Here is a 25,077-nt window from a genome sequence, read left to right on the forward strand (position 1 = left end):
ACCCCTCCACAACAGCCCACTAGCCCATCTAAACTCCCTCCAGGCTCTCCGTCGTTGGATCACGATCATGGGCGAACCCACACCTCAATAGCCCTCTTCTAGCTCCCTCTACCTATAAATAAGCCTCCCCCTCCACAAATCACGGGCAAACCCTAACCTCCTCTTCCTCCGCGCCGCCGGACGCATCCACCCATGCCGGACACGTCCAGCTGCCGCCGCAAATCCAATCGGGAGCCGCCACGTCAGCGCCCCGCACCTCCCACCGTCGTCGGGTCGGGCCCTCTTGGCCCGAAAGCCGCCTCCCCACGCCCCACATCCCGCGTGCCGCCTCGCCGCTCATCGCCGACCTCGCTGGACCACGCCACCGCCGCCTCGCCTCGACGTCCCGCCGCCCGGAGCTCCTCGCCGGAGCTTGCCGGCCCCGCCACGGCCGCCCCGGGTCCCACGCCCCGCGCCGCCCGGAGCTCCTCGCCGGTCGGATCCACGTCGGACCCGCTCCGCTCCACCTTCCTCGACCTGATCCGCGAACCTCGCCATTGACTACTTCGCGGTATAAAATCCTCCAAGTCCCTGATCTGTGACATTATGTGTGCAACTTCATCATGCCATAACTCCGTGCTCATGGCTCCGATTTGTGCATATGATATATAGAAATGTTCCTCTCTGAATTCTCTACATGATAGTGTAGTTTTCATGCATGTTACTGTCCATATTGATGCCTTAATCGTCATCGCAGAAGTGCTAAATGTTATAAACTGCTGAAAACTGTTGTAACTTGCTGATTTGTCTTTTTCATAGCATTTTGTGTGTTTATCTTTTGAGCATAATGTTCACATATTTAGGAGCATATTCATGCCCTCTTTACACACGTGCAATCCATGTTTTTTATGTGCCCTGTAGTGACTAGCACAAGCATGCAAAGTAGGGTACTTGCTGTTGCTGATTTCAGTGACTTGGTGATTTCTGCCAAGTCTGTAATTGCTATATTATGTTGCCATGTTAACCTGATGCTACTAGTGAATCGATGCATAATATGGAGATTCTCAGTAAGGATGTTTTGTGGATCTTGTTATTCTCTATGTATCGATGACCTTTTTTGAAATTATGGCCTGATGTAGTTTGTTGTATTCATGCTCTCAAATTGGTAAATAATGTTTCTGTCAGTCTGTTATCAGTAAGTTCAGTTTTGCCATGTGTATATCTAGTGTTCTATGCATCCTATGGCCATGTTCTTGACATGAGTAGTTGCAAAAACATGCCTTATTGCTGTTGGTTATATTCTCATGCTATTATATGCTTTATGTCGAGTTAACCAAGCTTGCAAACATGTCTATTTGTCGCTGTTTCTGCCATGTTCAGTTTATTCCAGTCTGTGAATCTGTTATCATTTGCATTCTTGCAATGATGTTTTGAGCATGTTCTAGTGTTTTCTGGCAGTAGCTCATTTTTCATGTTTTGTAGTGCCTGACATGTACATGCTTGACATGCCCTTTGACGCCATGAAATGTGTCTGTAGAATATACTTTTATTGTCTCAAACTATGCATCATGAATCTGTTTTCAGCCTTACTCTGTTTTTTACTAAGTCTGAGAATCTGTTATGACTTGCAATATTGTCTTGATGAATGCCATTGATCTAGAAGTTATATGGAGATTCTTAGTAATCATGTTTTTCCATGTTTAACCTGCACTTTAATGCCATGCTTTTTCTTGTTATGTTCTTGCACTTTAGCCTCATTGTTTCATGCCACCAACATGTTATTCCTACCCACATGTATGCCTAGTTTTTCACTAAGTCATAATCTGTGTTATAAAGTTGCTTCTTGCATTGATCATATTGGTTTAATCTTGATGCCTATGCACCTGAACCTTAATGATATTTGAAGCATGTAATCTGTACTTTGAGGGAATATCAAGTTTGTGTCCATATGTTTCCTATAGCATGTTCTTTCCTTGATTGCAAAGTGCTTACTTGCTGTTTTGGGCAGATTGTGTTTGAAACTTGTATTGAGTGTATGTGTTGAACCGTGGCTCTGTTTGGAGCATGCTCTACATGAAACTTGCTTCGTTTTGCATGTAGTTTCATGTTACCTTGTTGCATCCTTGTTTTTGAGTGTTTCTGATGTTGTTTTGCTTGCATTTGCATCAATGTCATGTTTAACTTGTTTTCCTCATATCTTCTAGGCCGTAGCTCCGAATTAAATTAACTTTATATGCAACTTGACTAGAAAACTGCGTAGATCATCTTGGTGCACTTTAACTTAATGTTTAACAACTTTAACATAATGTTTTGTTCAGATCAGTACCAATTTCGAAATTTGCATATGAGGACTTACCGGAATTGTTATATGTTTATTCCGGCCTCATTTAAACTTGCTTTAATGTGTTGTTCTTGTATGCATCATCTCTTGCCATGAGTAGCATCATGTAGCCTTGTCATGCATCATACTTGGTTGAGCATCATGTCATGTTTATGTGTTGTGTGTTTACCATGTTGTTTGCTTCTTTCTGGTTGTACTTCTCGATAGTTCCTGTTTCGTTGCGATCGTGAGGATTCGTTCGACTACGTGGGTTCGTCTTCTTCATGGACTCGATCTTCTTCCTAGCGGGATTTCAGGCAAGATGACCGTCACCTTGGATCTCACTACTATCATTGCTATGCTAGTTGTCTCGATGCTATCGCTATGTCGCGCTACCTACCACTTGTTTATCAAGCCTCCCAAACTGCCATGATAGCCTCTAACCTTTTCCACCGTCCTAGCAACCCGTTGATTGGCTATGTTACCGCTTTAATCAGTCCCTCTTATAGCGTTGATAGTTGCAGGTGCAGTTGCAGGTTGTTCCATGTTGGGACATGGATATCTTGGGATATCACAGTATCTCTTATTTAATTAATGCATCTATATACTTGGTAAAGGGTGGAAGGCTCGGCCTTTTGCCTGGTGTTTTGTTCCACTCTTGCCGCCCTAGTTTCCGTCATACCAGTGTTATGTTCCTTGATTTTGCGTCCCTAACACGGTGAGGGTTTATGGGCCCCTCTTGGCGGATTCGCTTTGAATAAAACTCTTCCAGCAAGGCCCAACATTGGTTTTAACATTTGCCATAATAATATTGAACTAGATATAATTAATTGGCATAGGGCGTCATGAACCCGAGGATTCTTTCTACATAAACAGGGGGCCAGTGCTGATGGTGTTGGTCCCAAACGGGCAGCCTGCGGGGCCACCTCGGGGAAACTCGAGGGCTTGTTTTACTCGTAGCTTGACCCATCCGATCGTGGCCTGAGACGAGATACGCGCGGCTACTATCAGGGTGTTGACACGTCGGGAGGTCTTGCTGGATTTGTTTTACCATTGTCGAAATGTCTTGTGCACCGGGATTCCGAGTCTGATCGGAGGGTCCCGAGATGGAGGATTGTCTCTGCGGATCGTGAGCTTGTCATGGGCTAAGTTGGGACACCCCTGTAGGGTTTAAACTTTCGAGAGCCGTGCCCGCGGCTATGTGGCAGATGGGAATTTGTTAATATCCTGTTGTAGTGGACTTGAAGTAAACTCAGTTAAAATACACCAACCGCGTGCGTAACCGTGACGGTCTCTTTTCGAGTGAGTCGAGAAGACAACACGGTGGGGCTATGTTTGAATGTAAGTAGTTGAGGATCACTTATTGATCATTATTAGTTTGCACCCGTTTGCGTAGATTCTCATCTTACTCTTGTACTCGTAAGTTAGCCACCATACATTGCTTAGTCGCTGCTGCAACCTCATCACTTATCCTTTCCATACCCATTAAGCTTTGCTAGTCTTGATACCCATGGTAATGGGATTGCTGAGCCCTCGTGGCTCACAGATTACTGCAACAACAGTTGCAGGTACAGGTAATGCGATGATCATGACGTGAGAGTGATGTTTACTTGTTTTGGAGTTCTTCTTCTTCTTCGTCGATCTTGGGATAGGTTCCTGGTCGGCAGCCTGGGCTAGCAGGGTGGATGTCGTTTGAGTTTCTGTTTGTGTTTCATCCGTAGTTGGATGTTGCTCTTCTGTATAATGTCTGATGTATTCGTGTGGCAGTGTATGCCTTTGTATGTATCCCCATCTATTATGTAATGGTACGATGTAATGATATCCACCTTGCAATAGCATTTCAATATGCGGCTCTATCCTTAGTGGGACCTTTGAGTTCCTCTTGGATAGGATCACATATTGGGCGTGACATGGGGGCTGGAGACGTGGATCGATCGATGTGGGAGGGAGGCTAAGAGCATCTTCAGTGGATGGTTCAAATTTTAATAGTCCAAAACCGGAGATGTAAAGCAAATAAACTCTCGCATGCAGGAAGACTCACCCTAATTAATTCTTTTTTTGCTTCAATCCCTGTTTATTATATGTCTAACATTCTTTTTCCTAAGAAATTCTTGTCAAAGCTTAATGCTATCATTAGAAAATTTTGGTGGACAGGGATAAAAGAAGAAACCAGTGCTAAATCTCTTTGCCTTAGAGCCTGGAAGGACATATGTTCCCCTCAGAATGAAGGTGGATTAGGTATCAAGAACATGCAAGCCACTAACAGAGCTATGATTCTATCTGCTGCTTGGAGAATAGTGGAACAACCCAACAGTCACATTTCGAAAGTCCTTCAATCTAAATATTTTCCTGATACTTCCTTTTGGAGAGCCAACCATAATGTTCCTAAATCTGCTTTTTGGACAACTATTCTCAAAGTTAGACCTATGCTCATCAACAACTCTTTTTATCAACTTACCGAAGGGAACATATCTATTTGGAGCTCTCCCTGGTATAAAGGCTGGAGCACAATCTACGATCATCTGATTATCCAAGATAGTCATTTTGTTTACCCTGCAATAGTCAGAGTCCTTTGGCTGCCAAATCAGAAACTTTGGAATACTAATCTTATTTGCAACCTTTTTGATCATGATACTACCGCAGAAATAATCCGAACGCCCATTATCCAATCCGGCGGAGAAGATCTTTTGTGTTGGAAACTAACTCAAACAGGACAATTCAACTCCAAAAGTGCTTGTAAATTATGCCTACAGGTGATGCAACACGAAGGAGAGCCGCAGCCAAGGGTCATTCCAGACAATACAAAAGCCCTTTTAAAGCAGATATGGAAGGCCAAGGACCTTGCACCGAGGGTTCAAACATTTGCATGGAGGCTAATTAGAAAAGCGCTTCCAACAGGTAAAAGAGCAGGTAAATATTCGAAGCATATAGATAAAGAATGCTCAAGATGCAGTGCTGAAGAAGATGAACGGCATATCTTTTTTACTTGTCCTTATGCTAGAGCAGCTTGGTTTGCAAAACCATGGTACATTAGAATGGACAACTTTATTAGTAATTCCACTTCAATCATCACCATTATTTTAAATCTGCTCAGTTCAGACCATCCTCATGCAAGTTTAAACAATATTTTCACATTCATGTGGTGTCTATGGAAAGTTAGAAATGAGAAGCTTTTCCAAAGGAAAGAAGGCTCCCCTGTACAGGTCTCCTTTGCAGCACAAGCAATTACAAACTCTTTTAAATTAGAACTAGATCATAATAATCTATGCAAGAATAAGATACCTATGCAGGACAAAAGGGAGGAACTAAGGTAGGGAAACACAATTGATGCATCCAAGCTTTCTACACAAAACACATTCTTCACAGATGCAGCATGGAATCTACAGGAGAGCCAAAACGGAAATGAAGGAGCACAAGCAGGAATAAGTGTCTACATTCAACTTAAGCAAGGTTACTTAAACCTTCAAGCATCAATTTCAGCCACAGGGATGATAGATAATTCAGCTGTTCAAGCGGAAGCACAGGGTCTAAAGTTGGCAGCAAATCTTTTGGAATCTCTGCACATTCAGGAAGCTGCGGTGCTAACAGACAACCTCACTGTGGCAAAAGCTGCAGCAGCAAGATCGCCAAGGAAGGAACCAGGGAATTGGCAGATAAGAAGCTATATAGCAGACTTTTGTGCAATGACAGAGTTCAAGAACATTCAAGTCTGCCATGTTAACAGAGATCAAAACAGCATAGTGCATGAAGCTGCAAGGTTAGCAATCACACAGGATCATGTAGCTTCTGGTTGCCCCATTCTCAGAGAAGGAGGTGTTTGATGCTATTGCACAGATGAAAAACAATAAGGCTCCCGGACCGGATGGATTCCCGGTCGAGTTCTACAGAAAGTGCTGGCACATTATTAAGGGGGATTTGTTACCTATGTTTCATGATCTGTTCTCTGGACAGCTTCACTTATTTCACTTGAATTTTGGAACAATCACACTGCTTCCTAAGAAAACGGATGCTCTGAGAATAGAGCAGTTCAGGCCGATCTGTCTTCTCAATGTTAGTTTCAAAATCTTCACCAAGGTCGGGACTAATAGGCTCACACAGATTGCGCATTCTGTGGTGCAACATTCCCAAACTGCTTTCATGCCGGACAGAAACATCCTTGAAGGGGTGGTCGTCCTTCATGAAACGCTCCATGAAATCCATTCAAAAAAATTAGATGGAGTAGTTTTTAAGGTGGATTTCGAGAAAGCGTACGATAAAGTCAAATGGCCATTCCTCCAACAGGCATTGCGTATGAAAGGTTTTGATGACGCCTGGCGCCGCCAGGTTGAATCGTTTACGCAAAAAGGGAGTGTTGGAATTAAAGTGAATGACGATATTGGTCATTACTTCCAGACACATAAAGGCCTAAGACAAGGAGATCCGATGTCCCCTATCCTGTTTAACATTGTGGTTGATATGTTAGCAATTTTGATAGGAAGGGCTAAGGAGAATGGTCAAGTAGGTGGCTTGGTACCTCATCTTGTTGATGGAGGTGTATCCATCCTTCAGTACGCTGATGATACAATCATCTTTATGGAGCATGACTTGGCCAAGGTGAGAAATATGAAGCTGGTGTTATGCCTTTTCGAACAATTGACCGGGTTAAAGATTAACTTTCACAAAAGCGAGTTGTTCTGCTTTGGTAGAGCCAAGGATGAACAAGAGGCTTATAGGCAATTGTTCGGGTGCGATTTGGGGGCTTTACCTTTCTCTTACCTAGGTATACCAATCCACCACCGTAAGCTGACAAACAGAGAATGGAAGTGCATCGAAGACCGATTTGAAAAGAAACTGAGTTGCTGGAAGGGCAAGCTCATGTCATACGGCGGCCGATTAATTCTGATAAATTCGGTGCTCACGAGTATGCCTATGTTTCTCTTATGGTTCTTTGAAGTCCCAGTTGGAGTCAGGAAAAGACTGGACTTCTATCGACCGCGTTTCTTTTGGCAGGGTGATGAACTAAAAAGAAAATACCGGCTAGCTAAATGGGATATCATCTGTAGACCGAAAGACCAAGGGGGTCTTGGTATTGATAATCTTGAAGTTAAGAACAAATGCCTTCTCAGTAAGTGGCTGTGGAAGTTGTCCAGTGAGACCGATGCCACGTGGGCGCAAATCCTTCGTAGCAAGTACCATCAGACCAAAACTTTGTCCCAGGTGACAGTCAGGTCATCCGACTCGCCTTTCTGGAAAGGACTGATGAAAGTCAAACAATCCTTGTTTAATAGGACAAAGTTTAGTATTGGCAACGGTGCTAGTACACGTTTCTAGGAGGATACTTGGCTCGGAGAGACACCCTTGGCCATTCAATACCCGTCTTTATATCGTATTGTTCAACGGCGTGAGGTGTTCGTTGCAACGGTATTTCAATCTATCCCCCTTAATATTCAATTCAGACGGTCGCTAGCGGGCAACCGTTGGGAAGCATGGCTCCGTCTAGTTAGGAGACTGATGGAGGTTCAGCTTTCTCAACAACCCGATGAATTACGCTGGAAGCTTACTAGGTCTGGAGTATTCACAGTTAAATCAATGTATATTGATGTTATCAATTCGAGCTTCATTCCTACCTCCAAGCATGTTTGGGTTGTCAAAGTTCCATTGAAAATAAAAGTGTTTATGTGGTTTGTCCATAAACAAGTTATTTTAACCAAGGACAACTTGATAAAGCGTAATTGGACAGGACCTACTAGGTGTAGTTTCTGTGATCGGGATGAGACGATCAAGCACCTTTTTCTTGATTGCCCATTAGCCAAAGTTCTTTGGCGGACGGTCCACATTGCTTTTAATATTACTCCACCGAATGTCAACACGTTATTTGGGACATGGCTTAATGGGATTGAGCCTGACTTAGCGAGACATATTCGTGTTGGAGTATTTGCTTTGCTGTGGACTATCTGGAATTGCAGAAATGATTTAGTTTTTAACAGAACATCACGTATTCATTTTTTGCAGGTTATTTTCCGAGCCACGGCATTGATCCGTTCATGGTCGCTACTCACTCCGATGGAGGCCAGGGAGCATTTGGTTACTGGATCTATCCGCTGGGAGATGGTAGCTCGGGATATCTTCAACCGATTTGGATGGCGGTCATGTAATAGGATAAGCAATTAGTTTACCTATCTCTCTTTAGCCAGCCGGTTGTGGCGTCCTTTATTTGGCTAGTTTGTGTTTCTAGCCCATTTTGGCTCTGTGTGAGCTTTTTTTCACTTTTTCCAGTTGAAGACTTTGAGACCTTGTTGGAACCTTTTTATTTGGTTAATAAGATAGCCGTATGCATCACTCTGATGCAGAGGCCGAGGAGATCCCCCTTTTCGAAAAAAATGTAGCTTCTCATATCCATAGGTTTAGTTGCACTAATCCTGTTCATACTAGAGGACATTGTCCTCTGCTTCAGAGATTAATGCACACTCAAATGCAGGGATTTGTACTTCTACGTGTAAATTGTTTCTCAGATTAATGCAATAGTATGGGCGCCTGGTGCGCCATTTGTTTGTTCAAAAAAATGGACCGTCAAATAGTGCGTTTTGGAGCTCCGAAAAATGCTCAACTCCAACAAATGGTCCAAATCGGAGATGTAAAAAAAAGAGCAACTCCAACACATGGTCCAAAACGAAGATTAGAACGACCAACTACTACTTCATCTCAACATAGTTCAAACATGAAATTAAACATAGTTTCATACACAAATTCAACTACTACTTATTCGAACTACTAGATGAAACTACTCCTCGTCGTCCGAGCTGCGGAACTGCTCCTAGAACTCGTCCTTGGTCGGGTCATCGCACCCCTCGTCCTCCTCCGCGGAGTCACCCCAGTCCTCATCCGACGACTCGATAGGGATCGCAGTCGAGGGGCCGGCCTCGTCCTCCTTCTTCACACCCTTCTTTTTTGCCTCGATGTCATGCTTCCAGTAGTGCTCCAGCTCGGCCTGGACGTACTGCGGATGCTCTCGCGCAAAACGAACCATCGCCGCCTCGTCACTCTCGCCCGAAGTGACGACAACCGCCGGTCTCTTCTTCGCCGGCATCTTCTCCATCCGGATGCCCTGCGGCACGAGCCACTCCGCCACCTCCAGGGACTCGATCTCCGGGAAGTTGAGGTCCGTCTTCGGCCGTCCGGCATGCCACACCGCCATGTCGTAGGCACGCGCGGCATCATCGGCAGTGGGATACGTGCCGAGCCACCAAAGCCACCCGGCGTCGGAGAACCCCACTCCGGACTTCCCGGAGGGCTTCGCCCTCACGCCGAAGAAACCGGACTTGCCCTTCGGCGTCTTCTTCGGCGCCATTAGGGAGCGGGCGGCGGACGGACCGGAGGCGGACGGGGTGCGACGCGGCCGGAGAGGAGGCGGACGGGGTCGGGCCGGGGCGGAGGCGGCCGGAGAGGAGGCGGGCGGGGTCGGGCCGAGGCGGCGACGGGCGGGGAGCGGGCGGGGCGGAGCGGCGACAGGCGGCTGCCTAGGCGGGGAATCGGCGGCGGGGGTCTGGATCTACGGCGGGGCGGAGGCGGCCGAGCGGGGAGCTGTGGCGGGGCGGCGGCGGAAAGGAAGCAGGCGGGTGGAAGCGGAATGAAGTGGCGGTTGGGCGTTTCGCGGACGACCGCGGTTTTGGACCAGTTATATCTCGTGATATAAATTTGCATCACAAAGTTTTCAATTTTATATCACCGGAAGGCCGCGGTTCAATTCTTTTACATATAGACTGTCTGTTGGAGCAGCGTTTTTTGCTGCACACAGTCCAAAAGTTAGATATTTTTATATTTGAACCATCTATTAAAGATGCTCTAACTATACGAACAACAACGGATCCCCTTTAATAATAGTAAAGATTCTTATGCCCGGTTGCCTGAATAGTTTGGAGAACAATACTTGGTACTGACTTGTGCCCAGATAATATTTGGCAAGCGTATGCCTGGTGCTTTGCTTCTTTTTTTTTCCCTAGTGGTGAAGTTATTTACACTGTTGGCTTAACTGTTTTATGTTGGGTGATCTGGGCATGTCGCAACTGGGGGACGTTTGAATTTAAAGCTTTCAAAACTCTTTTTGAGGTTGTTTCTCTGTTTGTGTTTTTTTGTCATACTGGGCAGGTCTAATGAAACAAGGTGATGCGGCTGACCTGAGGACGGGGGTCAAGATGCTGAAGGATAACATGTCGAGGATGATGTGCATTTGCGCTGCTGTTTAAGATGAAGGGGCGCTTTAACGGTCTTTACCCGCCTGCTGCTGCTCGCTCTCGAGTTTCCTTCCCTTTGCGTGGGTGTTCATTCTGGTGCTCTTGCGTGAGCGTGCCTGTCTTGAACTTGGCCGATGCGGCTGTGACTATTTTGTCGGTGTCGTCGGGTTTTCATTCTACAGTAGGTATCTCGATGGCGAGTACTAACAGTAGGTTTACCGACGATGCTTGAACTTGCTCTTCCCTTTCCCGCCTCCTTTCTTGAACTGATGTATTTTCGTTATGTCAAAGTAATGAAAAGGGGGCCCGGTTTAAAAATAGTAGAGATTCTTAATCATTGAAACCAAGCCGCTGCACGATTTCGTTAAAAAAAATTGCCATGAGAGTTGTCATTATGGCTGATGGAGAATTTTTCGTTGCTACAAGATAAGGCAGTATGATTTGAACCGAAATACTCACCGCCGAAACCTTTGCTTGCCGTGATAGGGTCACCCTAACTTGGGAGTTGTATCTGGAGAAGGTGGTCATCGAGATGAATTCCTTGGTCCTGGTCTCGCTTTCGGAGTCAGGAGAGGTGAGCTGGTATTAGGGAACGCTTATGTCTTCAAGCATATCGTAGTCGGAACAGGATCCTCTAACATTGAGAAGAAAAGCTAGAGAAGCTACAATACCTTAACTTTCCTTCTTTCTATCTATATGATTATGGCTAAAATGACTTAAATTAATTTGCAAATTGATGATTTACTGTGTACATTTATAGTAATTATGTACAAACAAATTGACGGTGAAATAAAATTAATTTTAAATTATTTATATTTACAATAAATACCAACAGTAAACAACCTACTAATTATCTATTAACAGTCCTTAGCTTTCCTTCTTCATTTTACACTAGGCAAACACTGTAGCACCGTGACTTTCCTTCACAATGTTAGAGGATCCGGTTCCATCGTAGTCCAGCCTACGAGGGCTTCTGAATTTGAAATTTTCATGTAAGAAAGAGGTGCAAACAAAGCAACTCATATATAAGGGCGTCTCCAACGGTAATCTACAAATTTTCTTTCGCATCCATTTGTGGACAGGGGACCAGTACGCGGACATGAATACGGGAGGTCGCCATCCAGCGTTGCCCGCATATATCCGGCCAACAATTCAAACTAATCGAACGAAATTCGTTCAAACCGGGTGGATTTTATTGAAGTTCAGACATAATTTACATAAAGGTCGATATTTCGACCGTTTAACAATTATTAAAAAAACTAAACCCTATATCGGGCGACCACCTTGTACGCATGGTCGCCCTATTCTATCGCACCGCCGTCTCCGTCCCTCCAGCGGCGGAACGACGCTGGAGGGCCGCGGCAGCCATGTCCGGCGGCTACCTGCCGCTCGCGTAGGAGCCGCTCTGCCTCCTGCTGCGCTGTGCAGAGTGCCGCTGCGGCCACTGTCGACGTGGCCGTCGGAGCCCTGGTGGCGGCCTTGCCGCGACCGGAGTTGGCGGAGCAGTCGCTAAGCGACCACTCCTCACCAATCTTGGCGAGCTCGCCGTCAAGGAGGCGGCGGCGCTTGGCGGCCGTCTTCGCGGTGGTCACGGAGCGGTCAAGCGCACACACGGCGGCGAGGTCAAGGTCGTTGCGGACCCAGTCCTACTCCGCCTGCTGGCGCGGGGCACCACGACTTCGGCATCGCCTTAGCTTAGCCACGGAGGAGGAGGGGCTCGGGCATGGAGACGGGGAAGAGTTGGGGGCCGGTGCTCGGGGAGGGGGAGTGTGGCTTTGTGCCTCGTCGGCACATGGCTTAAATAGCCACAGCGAGGCCCATGCGAAGGGGCGGTCAACCCACTTCAATGCAGCGCAGCGGCCGGAGTTGGTTCATCGGGACGCGACGTCCACATTGAATCGGCGACGTCCCAAAGGTCACGTCCTGTCAGTGCCGCCCTCCCGTCCGTCAAATGGCGGCATCAATGCCGGCCGCTGCATGCTCTGGGCCTGCATGGATGTGGCGCGGCAAGCGGCGCGACGCGTAGAATGGAAATCACGGAGGGACAGGTGGGGGTTTGGGTCTGTCAGTGTGATGAGAAGCGGGCATGACAGCCGTTCCGATGCCTGCAAAGCCCTTACGTTTGTCTTCAGTTTGCGAAAAACGCGTCCGCACCGCGCCGCAAACCGATACAGACCCGTGTTGAATGACTTTTACGGTCCAGACACGAATGCATGCGGTATAAAGGGTCGGCGTCGGAGATGCCCTAACTGTAATGTAAAACCAAATGGCCTCCGTCGATCTGGACCTCGCCTGGTCCCGTACATGAATCACGGTTGTAATCTTGCTGGTTAATCAATGTATGTAAGCACGATGGCTGAGGAAAAGAACCTACGCCTCATCGGGTACTCTCGATGCGACATCAAATCGTATCAGCATTCAGCAACACACCACAAGGGGGGCTTCCCCCACCGGCGAAGCAAACATCCTAGTACCAGTGTACCACATGAATCTAGCGGGCACCTCCATCCGTCGTACGTGTGCAACTGGAGCATAACCACACAAGAAGCCAAGTGCGCCCCATGATCAGGGCACATCGATAAGCAGCTTTTGACAGAGGATGCGAGACCCGCAACACTAACAGAGCACAATCAGATCAGACCCTTCCAAGAGTTCCAACGCCGCAAGTCATACCCAAGATCCAATCAGCCACTCGAAAGTAGGGTGGAGTGCACTCCAAAGCACGCACTGCTCCGTCCGACGACGCTGCCCAGGCGTACAAGCAAGCCACCGGAGCACGGTTATTTTATCTCCCTCTCCTCTCGCTGTCACCCTGTCGCCGTCGCGGCAGCACCACTAGCCAGCCGGGTGGCATGGCGTACTCGGCAGATCGTACACTAAGCCGTAACAGCCGGAGGCACGGTTACAGGACTGTCCCGTCCGTTTGGGCACGCAGGGCGCCACCTTGGCGAAAATGGGAGTGTCGCCGTTAGTGATGGGATCAGTCAGGCGGCCTACCGCCCTAAGCAAGAAAGAGCCACGCCACGACGCATCGGCCCGGTAGCTCTTACTTGAAGCATTGCATTTGCTTTGTCGTTGCGTGCCATGAGTGGGGTTTATAAGACACTCCCTCCCCGTTCCCCGGAACGGCATGATCGCAAGCCGCTGCCGGGGTATATACAGGTCTTGAAGTGGTAGGAGACGGCGGCGGCGTACGAGATGAAGGACTTGGTGGGGCTGGGGCACTTGTTCGTGGTGGCATTCCTCTTCCACTTCTCCTCCTTCATGGTGCTCCCGGCGATCACCGACGTGACCATGGAGGCCGTCTGCCCCGGCCGCGACGAGTGCTCCGTCGCCATCTATCTCAGCGGCTTCCAGAACGCCGTGAGCAATCTGACCTCTGCATTTGCCTGGACCTTCTTCTGCCTCTGTTTTTTGACATTGGCACGTACGTATACATGTGCAGATCACAGGGCTGGGGGCTCTGGTAGTGACTCCTATCGTCGGGAATTTGTCGGACAAGTACGGCCGGAAGGCGCTGATGACGCTGCCGGTGACCGTCGCCATTTTGCCTCTCTGTACGTATGCGCCGAGTCTGTTCTGCCTCTGCACCGTGATAATTCGTTGGCGAGGTTAATGTGCGGCCGGTGTGTGATCATGATCATTCGTTGTTTTGTTTTGGCAGTTATATTGGCGTGCAACCGATCGGAGGTGTACTTCTACGCGTACTACGTGATGAAGATCCTCGCCGGGATCTTCTGCGAGGGCAGCATCCACTGTCTCTCGCTTGCTTACGTGGTAAAGAAACATCAGATATATCAGTCTAGTTACTGCACAAAATTCAAATGAGGGGTTTGAAGAAAAAAAATCAAATATATATTTGCATTTATACCTCCCGTACAAAAAAAGAACGCACGAGAATTATATACTGGTACAGAAAGAACGTGCTTGGTACAAACAAATAGTAAAACGAGAAAGAAGCTGACTGGTCCCGCGTGTCATGGCAACACAAGCGTGGAGCTCAGCCGCTAGTTCGTGACCGTTGACTGACGAGGCGAATTTTGTGGCGCAGGCGGACCACGTAGGGACCAAACGGCGGGCGGCGGCGTTCGGGCTCCTCTCAGGCGTGTCGGCGGCCGGCTTCCTCTCGGGGACCCTCACCGCGCGGTTCCTCGCCACCTCCTCCACCTTTCAGGTCGCCGCGGCCGTCGGTGCAGCGGGAGCCATCTACCTCAGGGCATTCGTCCCGGATTCCGGCGCTGCTGTCTCCTTCCATGACGATGCCTGCGATCCCCTGCTCCAAGACTCGTCCTGCTCCTCTGCAGCTTCGTCTTCCGCTTCCTCCGACGAAGAGCTGTCGCCGAGGCTTCCGCCCTACAAGGGCGTGCTGCCGTCGCCGTCCGACATGGTCGCACTTCTCACTGGCAGGTGAGGTTTCTGCTGCCCAAGTGGTTGTGCCCTTTTTACTCCCTTCTGAAAGTAACTGAAAATGGAGTGATCCCGTGCGAAAACTTACCGCCGTGATTGTACCAACGATGTTCAGATATTACGATTTTGTCCACGTCAAATCCTCACACAGAGTAATCCTACAAGATGGCACACTGCTTCTCAGTTCTCACGACAGAATTATGAGTGGTGTGTGCTGATGTGCGGTTACTGTTCCGTGCAGTTTGACCTTGTCAACGGCGGCAATGATCACTTTCTTTTACAGTCTCGGTGAACACGGACTTCAGACTGCATTACTGGTATCTAGTAGTATTTCTTACTGTCTCATGTCCAAGTTAACCATTGTTTGGAATTTGAATTAGCAAGGATCAGAATTCAGAAGTCCTAGGGTTAAATAAAATTAGCAGTGCCAGCTATCCGGATTTCGGTATGCTGCATGAGTAAGACTACTATTGCACTGTTATAATTCAGTCGTCTAATCATCAATACACTATTTTGGCAAGAATTTTCACCAAACGGATCACACAATTGTTTATTTCTTGATCAAATAATTGCAACGGATTCCGGTTGCTCATAGTCTTGCTCAGTTGGGTCATAACAATACTCGTACAGTCGTACTGCTGTTTGGCTGAGGTCTGTTCCTCAAGAAATTCTATTGCTGTATCAGAACGATTGTAATCCCCATGGTTAAGCAATGAATTTCTTTTTCCCGCAAAAATAAATAATTGCAACAGAGTATCTGTTTTTTCTCTTATCTGTAATAATACACTAGTACTACCTGAAAGCACAGTTTCGCCACAAAAAAAAGAAACAGTTTAATTTTTGACTTGTTTGCAGTACTACCTGAAAGCACAGTTTGGTTACAGCAAAGACGAGTTTGCTAATCTAATGCTGATTGCCGGTGCTGCGGGAATGATCTCACAGGTACCAATACCATCGTAACTGCAGACCAGCTTTGCAGCCTTGAATTTCTACCCATGTCAAGGCCGTGTAGCTGTTTTCCCTTAAAAACATTCAAGGCTGCAAGAGTACTTATTCATATTCTTATATGCATTTTACCTTTTATTTGACTTCCTGCAACACCTTTGCAGTTAACAGTAATGCCAATATTTGCTCCAATCGTGGGTGAGGAGATGCTACTTATTGTTGGGCTGTTAGGAGGATGCACTCATGTAACAGACCTTTATTAAATCCTTTCTCTTACTTGCTGAAGTTTTTAGGATACCGCGGTTTTGATCATTGAATAATTTTCATATATTTGCAGGTTTTCCTATATGGCATTGCATGGTCGTACTGGGTACTTCCTATGGCCTTTGCAATTGCTTCCATACTTTGGTGCATTTGTCAGTTGCTGTGTCGACACAGCAGCAACAATAACATTAACGTAGATCTGACGCAGTGCAATAGTGTATTTCTATTTTATGTTCTCTAACGTTGCCGTAATTATCTCACAGGTGCCATATTTTGCTGCAGCATTTATAATTTTGAGTGCTTTTGTTCACCCATCTGTAAGCCATATTTTGCTCACCTTTTCGCTTTCACTTCCTTCCAAGAAATTTAAAAGAAACTTGATGATCCTTTCAACTTCTGTAGATAAGGACCAATGTGTCAAAAAGTGTTGGATCAAATGAGCAGGTAACTTACTAGTTGCTGATGTTTGTCTGTTATTACCCAACAGTTTACACTAGTGAGTTTGCTCATCAAAACTATTGTTTGGTGTCCACTTCCAGGGAATTGCTCAAGGGTGTATATCGGGAATTAGTTCTTTTGCCAGCATATTAGCTCCACTCATCTTCACTCCCTTGACAGGTATGGGCACATAACAAACGGATGCAAGTTTTGTCAGTCTTGGTTTTCCAAATGCTATGCAACTAAAATTAATTATCTTGTTTTCTTGTGTCAGCATGGTTCCTTTCAGAAACAACGCCGTTCAACTTCAAAGGCTTCAGCATTATGGTTGCTGGTTTTTGCACGGTAGGCCTGCCATGGAACACCTTTCTGAATTTTGTTCAATACAAAATTTATAATACTACCTGTTACTGAAGATTTGGTGAGTTTTTGTGCAGCTCACTGCCTTTGTCATCAGCATTAGGATGCGCGCGGCGAGATGTGGAGTTAGCGAGAAAGTGAGCCTTGTGCAGCATGAGCAAGCATGACACACACAACACCCTGGTTAAGAGTGGTTTGCTCCATGCTTCCAGGAGAATGAATGACCCTCGGCATGCAAAAGCACCTTTCTCTATTACATGAACGCTGCAGATGTCGAATTGGGTAGTGTCATGCAAGTTTAGCCTGGTGTAAACCTCCTACTGTCTTACCAGTACATAGCTGACCGGAATAGTTAACTGTATGTAGCTTGCTTCAGAAAGGGGGTCAGTGGGTAAGCACTTAGCATTCAGAGTTGGCGCAGTTCTGTTTCTGAATGCAGAATGTATGGTGGATGAATTACAAAGTACTAGTACATCGGTTCCAAAATATAAGATGTTTTGGCAGTTAATTTAAACTGCCAAAACGTTCATATTTAGGAACAGAGGTGGCAATATGTAAATACAGCGACTTCTGGTGATAAATTCGACTCGTCTGAGTACACAGGAAGCACTGGATAGAGGAAGTGTAGCTTGTTATGAAATGAGCTTATACATTATCGGGGCCAACAGGCCAGCACCCCCTCAAACTCGAGGGGGATCTTGGACACTGAGTTTGGACAGGAAAAAGTTGTGTTGTGACCGTATCTGAGCTTTCGTGAGAAAATCAGCAAACTGAAGCTCCGAGGGCACATACTGAAGGGCCATAATCCTCTCTTGCACCTGAGAACGCATGTAGAAGGCATCAACACCGATGTGCTTGGTGAGCTCATGCTTAACAGGATCACGGGCAATGCTGAGCGCCCCAGTGCTGTCGGAGAGCAAAGGGGTCGGTGCAGCAGTGGAAACACCAAAATCCTGAAGAAGCCACCATAGCCAAGTAATCTCTGCAGTCACAAATGCCAGAGCTCGCAGCTCAACCTCAGCTCTAGAGCGGGATACAGCAGTCTGCTTCTTAGTCTTCCAAGCAATCAGAGAGGAGCCAAGAAAAACACAATAGGCAGAGAGAGAGCGGCGATCAGTAGGATCGCTGGCGCAGGTTGCATCACAGTAGGCCTGAAACTGAAGAGAGCTGGAGCGAGGGAAGAATAAGCGACGAGTCACTGTACCACGAAGGTAACAAAGAACCCGAAGAAGATGATTGTAGTGAAGGTGAGTGGGAGCAGAAACAAACTGACTTAGAATGTGCACAGCGTAAGAAATGTCAGGACGAGTGATGCCTAGATAGACAAGGCTCCCAACAAGATTGCGGTAGCGTGTGGGATCTGCAAGGGGTTCACCGTCACTAGGACAAAGATGGAGACCAAGCTCCATAGGAGTGTCAATCGTACGCTTATCAGTGAGGCGAGCTCGAGTGAGAAGATCTTGGATATACTTTGCTTGAGAGAGATAAATGCCCTCAGGGGAAAAAGTGATCTCAAGTCCAAGAAAGTAGCGAAGAGACACAAATTAGTCGTCAAGAATTTCTCATGTAGACGGGTGGTCATCCCTTGTGATAAGCATGTCATCAACATAGAGTAGTAAAAGGGTGCGGCCGCGAGGAGAAGTGTGAATAAACAAAGTAGGATCATGAGCACTAGCAGAGAAACCGATCCCTGTGATGATGGAGGATAAACGCTCAAACCAGGTATGAGGAGCTTGTTTCAGCCCATAAAGAGAGCGCTGAAGATGACAAACAGTGCCATTAGAGATAGTATAGCCAGGAGACGGCTGCATATAGACTCACTTCCACCGGCTCGCCATTGAAGAAGGCATTCTTGACATCTAATTGAGAGATGGACCACTGTCGAACAACAGCAACAGCCAAAAGAGTGCAAACAGTGGTCATGTGAGCAACATGAGCAAAAGTCTCATCATAGTCACGATCATACTCCTGTCACTACAAAAAAAAGACACTTCCGTGATGATACGTGTTTGTCACAGTAGGTCACGTTTTCTGTCATGCATGTACATCGATGACAAATTTATGACAGAATCAAGATAGTCATACCTGTGCTGTTGTAGAAGTGTTCCATGACATTACCAAAATTATCATCACGGAAGTGTCCACTTACATGACGATAAATCGCGCGTCACAGAAGTGCTTTCGTCAAGGGTGACCGACACGTGGCATCCACCGTAATGGAACGCCGTTAAGCTATCGGGTCCGGTTTTGGATCTGATAACCCGTTAACAGCCTGGACCAATGGGGATTTTTCACGTGTAAAATCATCATTGGCCGGAGGAAACACATGTTGCCTCACCGTTGGGACAGATGTCATCCACTCATTGGACAGGAGGCGCCTATGATAGGTCGACACGTGGCACGACCCAATAGTGGCCCATTCCGGTGAAAAAGGCCAGCCCAGTAAAAAATAGCAGGCCGGCCCATATAAGGCCTACTTGTGTCAGGTCCATTTAAGCCCACGGCCCATACGAGATGTGCCAATTCGGCCCGTCAACGGCCCGTTAAAGATTTGACACCATTGCAGCCCATCGTCAGTTCGAGCCCGTTAACAGCCCGCTATATATTTGGACTCAATATCGGCCCGATGAGATTTCGGCCTGTTAACGGCTCATTCAGTGGATGGGCCAATTTCACGATGTACATCTTTCGGCCTTTTAGCGACCCATTTAAATATTGGGCTAATATCTGGCCCGGTGTGTCTTTCAGCCTGTTGACGGCCCATAAAGCAGTTGGGCCATTTGTAGTCGGACCCGAGTTTCGGCCTTTTAGCGACCCATTTAAGTGTTGGGCCAATTTCCGGCCCGGTGTGTCTTTCAGCCTGGTGACGGCCCATATATCTGTTGGGCCATTTGTAGTCGGACCTGAGTTTTGGCCTTTTAGCGACCCATTTAAGTGTTGGGCCAATTCTCGGCCCTGTGTGCCTTTCAGCCTGTTAACTGACCATAAATGAGTTGGGCCATTTGTAGTCGGACCTGAGTTTTGGCCTTTTAACGGCCCATGCCCTTCATGGTCCAATACCAGCCTGGTTTCTCTTTCGGCATGCTAAAGGCCCACAACACAGTTGGGCCATTTACAATACAACCTGACTTTTGGCCTCTTAGCGGCCCATGCTCTACATGGTCCAGTACAAGCCCGCTGTCTCTTTCGGCCTGCTAAAGGCCCACAGTATAGTTGGGCCATATGTAGCCCGAACTTAGTAACGCCCTGTTAACGACCCGTGAAATCAATTGGGCCCACCTGTTGCCCGCTTTGATGTCAGCCTGTTAACGACCCGGGAGTTAAGAGGGCCGACCATTAACTTTCGGTCTGGTAACGGCCCATTAACTTAATGGGCCCACTAAAGTTCGTACATGTCTTTAGGCCAAATTAGATAATTTGAGCCCATTACGACGAGCAATTATGCACAGGACCAAAACCGATCAAGCAAAGGTACGGCATACAGGGAAAAACGTTGCACATCCAGCATATATTACAGGAAATTACATCCACTGGGCAATCAAAGATTGATGCCAGTGCAAATAAATGAACAGAACCTAACGATCTACAACGTCACAATCTGCAACCTCAGCACAGATGATGCCCATAAGCATGTGGGCAAGTTCTTGCTGCTTTGCTACACTGTCTCTGAAAACATTGATCAATTGTTGTGTCGCACGACTCTGCACCTCTGATTCCTCCACCATTTCCATCATTCCTTCAGCCATTAATTGGTTCACAAACATACATTTTTTCCGTTGCATTCGAGACAGAGGATACTGAACAGATTCAGATGGCGATTATGATTCCTCCACCATTTCCATCATTCCTTCAGCCATTAATTGGTTCACAAACATACATTTTTTCCGTTGCATTCGAGATAGATGATACTGAACAGATTCAGATGGCGATTTTGGCAGGCTTGTATTATTGATAGTGGAGAGTGTCTCGACCATTGCATCATAACATAAATTAGGAGGGGAACCAAACAGATTAATCATGAGTTATTGGGTATATTACCTGGCCTAAATTTATTGGAAAGAAACAATGGGGTTGCCTTGCTGTTTTTAGAGTTTGTCTTCTTATCTTCAGTAGCCTGCACCAAATTAAGACACTAGCATTGCTATCATTGGCCAAGTCAGATAATAGGAAAGCAAGATTGGCACAACGAACGTTTGGGCAACTAGCCAACACCAAATTAACACAATATGGCACAGCTATCATCAGCCAGGTAAGGTAATACGAAAGCAACATTGACACAATGAATGAATGGGCAAGCAGAGCAGCACTACAATTCAGTAATGTGCATGATATGAGATAGTACACTCATGCAGCTCACTATGCAAAACTACCAGGCAGTTTTCTTTACAAAAATCAACATTGGCGCCTTTAACATTTTGCTACAACAAATTTTAGATCAGACAAAGGTTGGATTCACGCCGATTAACAAAATACATGCCGATGTAAAAATATAGTGATATACAACAGGTACTTACATCAGCATTGGAGCACAGAGAATTCCCGCAAGATATTTTCCTCGAATGCAATCCCAATGAAGAAAATCTTCTATCATTTAACCTTATTTTCTAAAAGAGAGATGGGTAAGAAATATGTAGAAAATATGATCAGAATGCTATAAAACTTCATGATGCGAGGATACGCACACGCTTCTTAGAATGGAGTTGACATTCTTTTGCTGGACTGGAGCGGACTAGTTCTTTGGCCACTGGAATCTGCTTATTATCAGTGGGAGTTGGGTTTCTCTATGCTGGAGCAGTATCTATGAAAAATGGAGTTGGTTTATTATCTCCTGACATTTGGATCTTTTGCAAAGACCTGGTTTGTAACCCTTCAGATTCTAACATAGTCGTCTTCCCCATGCATGCCTTATATAGAAGAATGGTGCTTCAATTATAAAACATGCTACAGCCGAGATGAAATAGGTACTGAAGAATAGAAAGGCATGACATATTGACATGTATTCCCTCTATCCGGAAGAAATGGATGGGTCTAGGCGTATTTCAGTTCTAGATACATCCAGTTTTATCCATTTCTGCGACATGTAATCCGGACGGAGGGAGTATGATGTAAGAGCTAGGGATACGACAGGACAACACAGTAAAAAACACTGAAAACCCACTGCAGAACCAAAGTAATCAAACCCACTGATATGAGATAGTACACTCATGCAGCTCAGGATGCGAAACTACCAGGCAGTTTTCCTTACAAAAATCAACATTGTGGCCTTTAATCATACATTTTGCTACAACTAAATTTAGATCCGATAAAGGTTGGATTCACGCCGATTAACAAAATACATGCTGATGTAAAAATATAGTGATATACAATAGGTACTTACATCTGCATGGGAGTACAGAGGATTCCTGCAAGAATCTTTTCTCACAGACGATACCAGTGCAGAAACTCTTCTATCTGTTAAGCTTATTTTCTAAAAGAGAGATGGGTAAGAAACATGTAGAAAATATGATCAGCATGCTATAAAATTTCATGATGCAAGGATACGCACACGCTTCTTAGAATGGAGTTGACATATTTTTGCTGGACTGGAGCGGACTAGTTCTTTGGCCACTCGAATCTGCTTATTATCAGTAGGAGTTGGGTTTCTCTGTGCTGGAGCAGTATCTATAAAAACTGGAGTTGGTTTATTATCTCCTGGCATTTGGATCTTTTGCAAAGACCTGGTTTGTAACCATTCAGATTCTAACATAGTCGTCTTCCCCTTGCATGCCTTGTATAGAAGAATGGTGCTTCAATTATAAAACATGCTACAGTAGAGAGATGGAATAGGTACTGAAGAATAGAAAGGCATGACATATTGACATGTATTCCCTCCATCCGGAAAAAAATGGATGGGTCTAGGCATATTTCAGTTCTAGATACATCCTTTTTTATCCATTTCGGCAACATGTAATCCGGGCGGAGGGAGTATGGTGTAAGAGCTAGGGATACGACAGGACAACACAGTAAAAAACACTAGTTGAATGAAAAACTATATGCTAGGGGAATACATACAGAAAAAACTAAGGCAGCATACACGTGTATGATTGGGAAACTAAGATGGCATTGCAACAGAGCACTAGAACAACACTTCAATGTAAAAAAACATGGTATGGTAGACATATGAAGTACGTACTGATGTATAACAATGCATAAGATATTCAGAAGCATGATGTCCAAATTAAGCAGATGGCATTGCGATAGAGTAGAATGACAGTACTTTAATTTGAAAACATGTTATCATGAATGGAATAGGTACTGAAAAACAGGAAGGCATGACATATTTACATGCATGATCAGCATGCTAAGCACATGGCATTGCAACAGAGTACATACACTTCAGGACATTATATGCATGTTGTACCCATATCACGGGCCAACTTAGAGCAAGGACCTTGTGGGGTGAAGAGGATTCAACATCTTTCTGCAAGTCTTCTGAAGAACTGCCTTTACATGTTCCATCATATTGGGTATCATTGACATCAAGTTTATTGGCCTTTACATTGCTCCGTGAGGTTCTTGTGGATATATCAGTGTGTGCAATTATATCTGACATGCATGGAAGACAACTAGTAGTTAGATTTATGTAATGAGTGCCTGTAGGAGACGACATAAATAGTAGGACTGGGGTTAACTAGCAGCAACAGGTCTCAAAAACTAAAGGGAGAACACAGATGAAAGCTACATAATATGTATCGTTTGTACTCGAGATTAACTAGATGGCACACAAAAGTATTAAAGAATAACATAGGTAATACTAGAAGTGGTATAATACTATAATCACCAGCCTGTGCGATAGCATTGGCTGATGGATGATAACTATGGAACAACGTTACCTAAAGAACAAGTATCTTAGCTGAACTATGGAACAACGTTAACTCCTGAACAAGACCCGTAAGAGATCAGCATAAATATACAGTGAAATGTGATAATCTATTTTCCATGCTTAGATGAATAACAAAGCCATAAATGTTGCACACAAGTAAGATGAGGGTACAACCTAACTGGCCGCTATCCATAGGAGTGAGCATAATGTGCTGACTTGTCGATGGCCCTATAGTTGTTGTGGCTGTCCATGTCGGGCACGCGCATTCGATGCAGGGAACTGTTGAGTGGGGACTATAGCTCCCTTTTGGTGTATGCTTCCCTTGTTGGAGCAGCTCCGGTGAGTCAGAAGACGGTGTGTGGCTGAAGATGTAGATAACGCATAATGTTCAGAATGACACATCTCTTTGATCTGAAGAAATACACTAAGAGATCAACAGCAAGGTACGAGAGTGGTCACACGTTTGTTGACTGAGACTAAATTGGGGTCAGACGATTTTATTTTATTTTGGTACTGTCCGATCTACGCCGGATGGCTTGATAGCCGTCTTGTGCCTCCCGGCTGACACTGTTAGGAATCTTCCCCGAAGAGCCAGCGACCAACGGCAGAGGAGCTTGCCTCCGCCGTCCGTGGCCCCGACCAAAACCCCGCTCCCCGCCCCACCGCACTGCCGTGGTTGCGCCGCCCCCGGGCCAATCCACAAAGACCCCCCGTCATCCAGATCCGGCGGCGGCAGTACCTTGAACCCACGCAACTCTAAGATAGCCATCTAAGTGCTGCTACCGCGGTGAACTTGCGGCCCCGCACCCTTACGTTAGAGACCAGCCAACCGGCAGCCTAGGAGCTCCGTCGCCTCGAGGGGTGTTGCTTCCCATTGGGAATCGATTGGCCCAGAATAAAAATTCAGACAACTGACGCCTAAATAAAGTGATTTGAGATGAGGGTGCGACCTATCTGGCAGCATGGTGAAGTAGGCAGGTCCAGCTGCCAAGTCGGTGAGGCCGGCGCGGTTGCGGTGGCCACCGGCGGCAGGGAAACAACGATGTCGCGACGGTCGACGGCTACGGGGAAGCAGCGCTGGGACTCTGGACGGATCCGAAGTTGGAGCCACTCCGGCGCCGTGAACAACGGCGAGGGTGAATCGGCTCCGGTACGGTTCACGCGGCCGTCGTCGAGGCAGCTCCAGCAGCATGAAGTAAGAGGCACACGGCCCAGTGCACGAAGACAAATGGACAGCGTCTCCGGCATTAGGGAGGAGGGCGACTGTGAAATTGGTGCGGTGGGGCGCCATG

General features: G+C 46.3%; 2 protein-coding genes across 2 annotated transcripts; one reads left to right on the forward strand and one right to left on the reverse strand.

Moving 5' to 3' along the window:
* Positions 1-9,092: 9,092 nt before the first annotated feature.
* Positions 9,093-9,626, reverse strand: LOC109780672 (ethylene-responsive transcription factor 2-like). Its single transcript, XM_020339249.1, has one exon. It carries the CDS (start codon positions 9,624-9,626, stop codon positions 9,093-9,095), a length of 534 nt encoding a protein of 177 aa, XP_020194838.1.
* A 3,998-nt stretch (positions 9,627-13,624) lies between these two features.
* On the forward strand, positions 13,625-17,504 carry LOC109780685 (uncharacterized). The gene is made up of 13 exons (XM_020339264.3): positions 13,625-13,872; positions 13,955-14,066; positions 14,174-14,286; positions 14,561-14,916; positions 15,158-15,233; positions 15,772-15,858; positions 16,026-16,106; positions 16,199-16,231; positions 16,389-16,442; positions 16,528-16,569; positions 16,665-16,743; positions 16,838-16,908; positions 17,001-17,504. Exons 1-13 carry the CDS (start codon positions 13,708-13,710, stop codon positions 17,088-17,090), a joined length of 1,359 nt encoding a protein of 452 aa, XP_020194853.1. The 5' UTR covers positions 13,625-13,707; the 3' UTR covers positions 17,091-17,504.
* Positions 17,505-25,077: the final 7,573 nt, after the last annotated feature.

This window comes from Aegilops tauschii, chromosome 6, assembly GCF_002575655.3.
Source record: "Aegilops tauschii subsp. strangulata cultivar AL8/78 chromosome 6, Aet v6.0, whole genome shotgun sequence".
In the NCBI taxonomy this organism is placed as follows: domain Eukaryota; kingdom Viridiplantae; phylum Streptophyta; class Magnoliopsida; order Poales; family Poaceae; genus Aegilops; species Aegilops tauschii.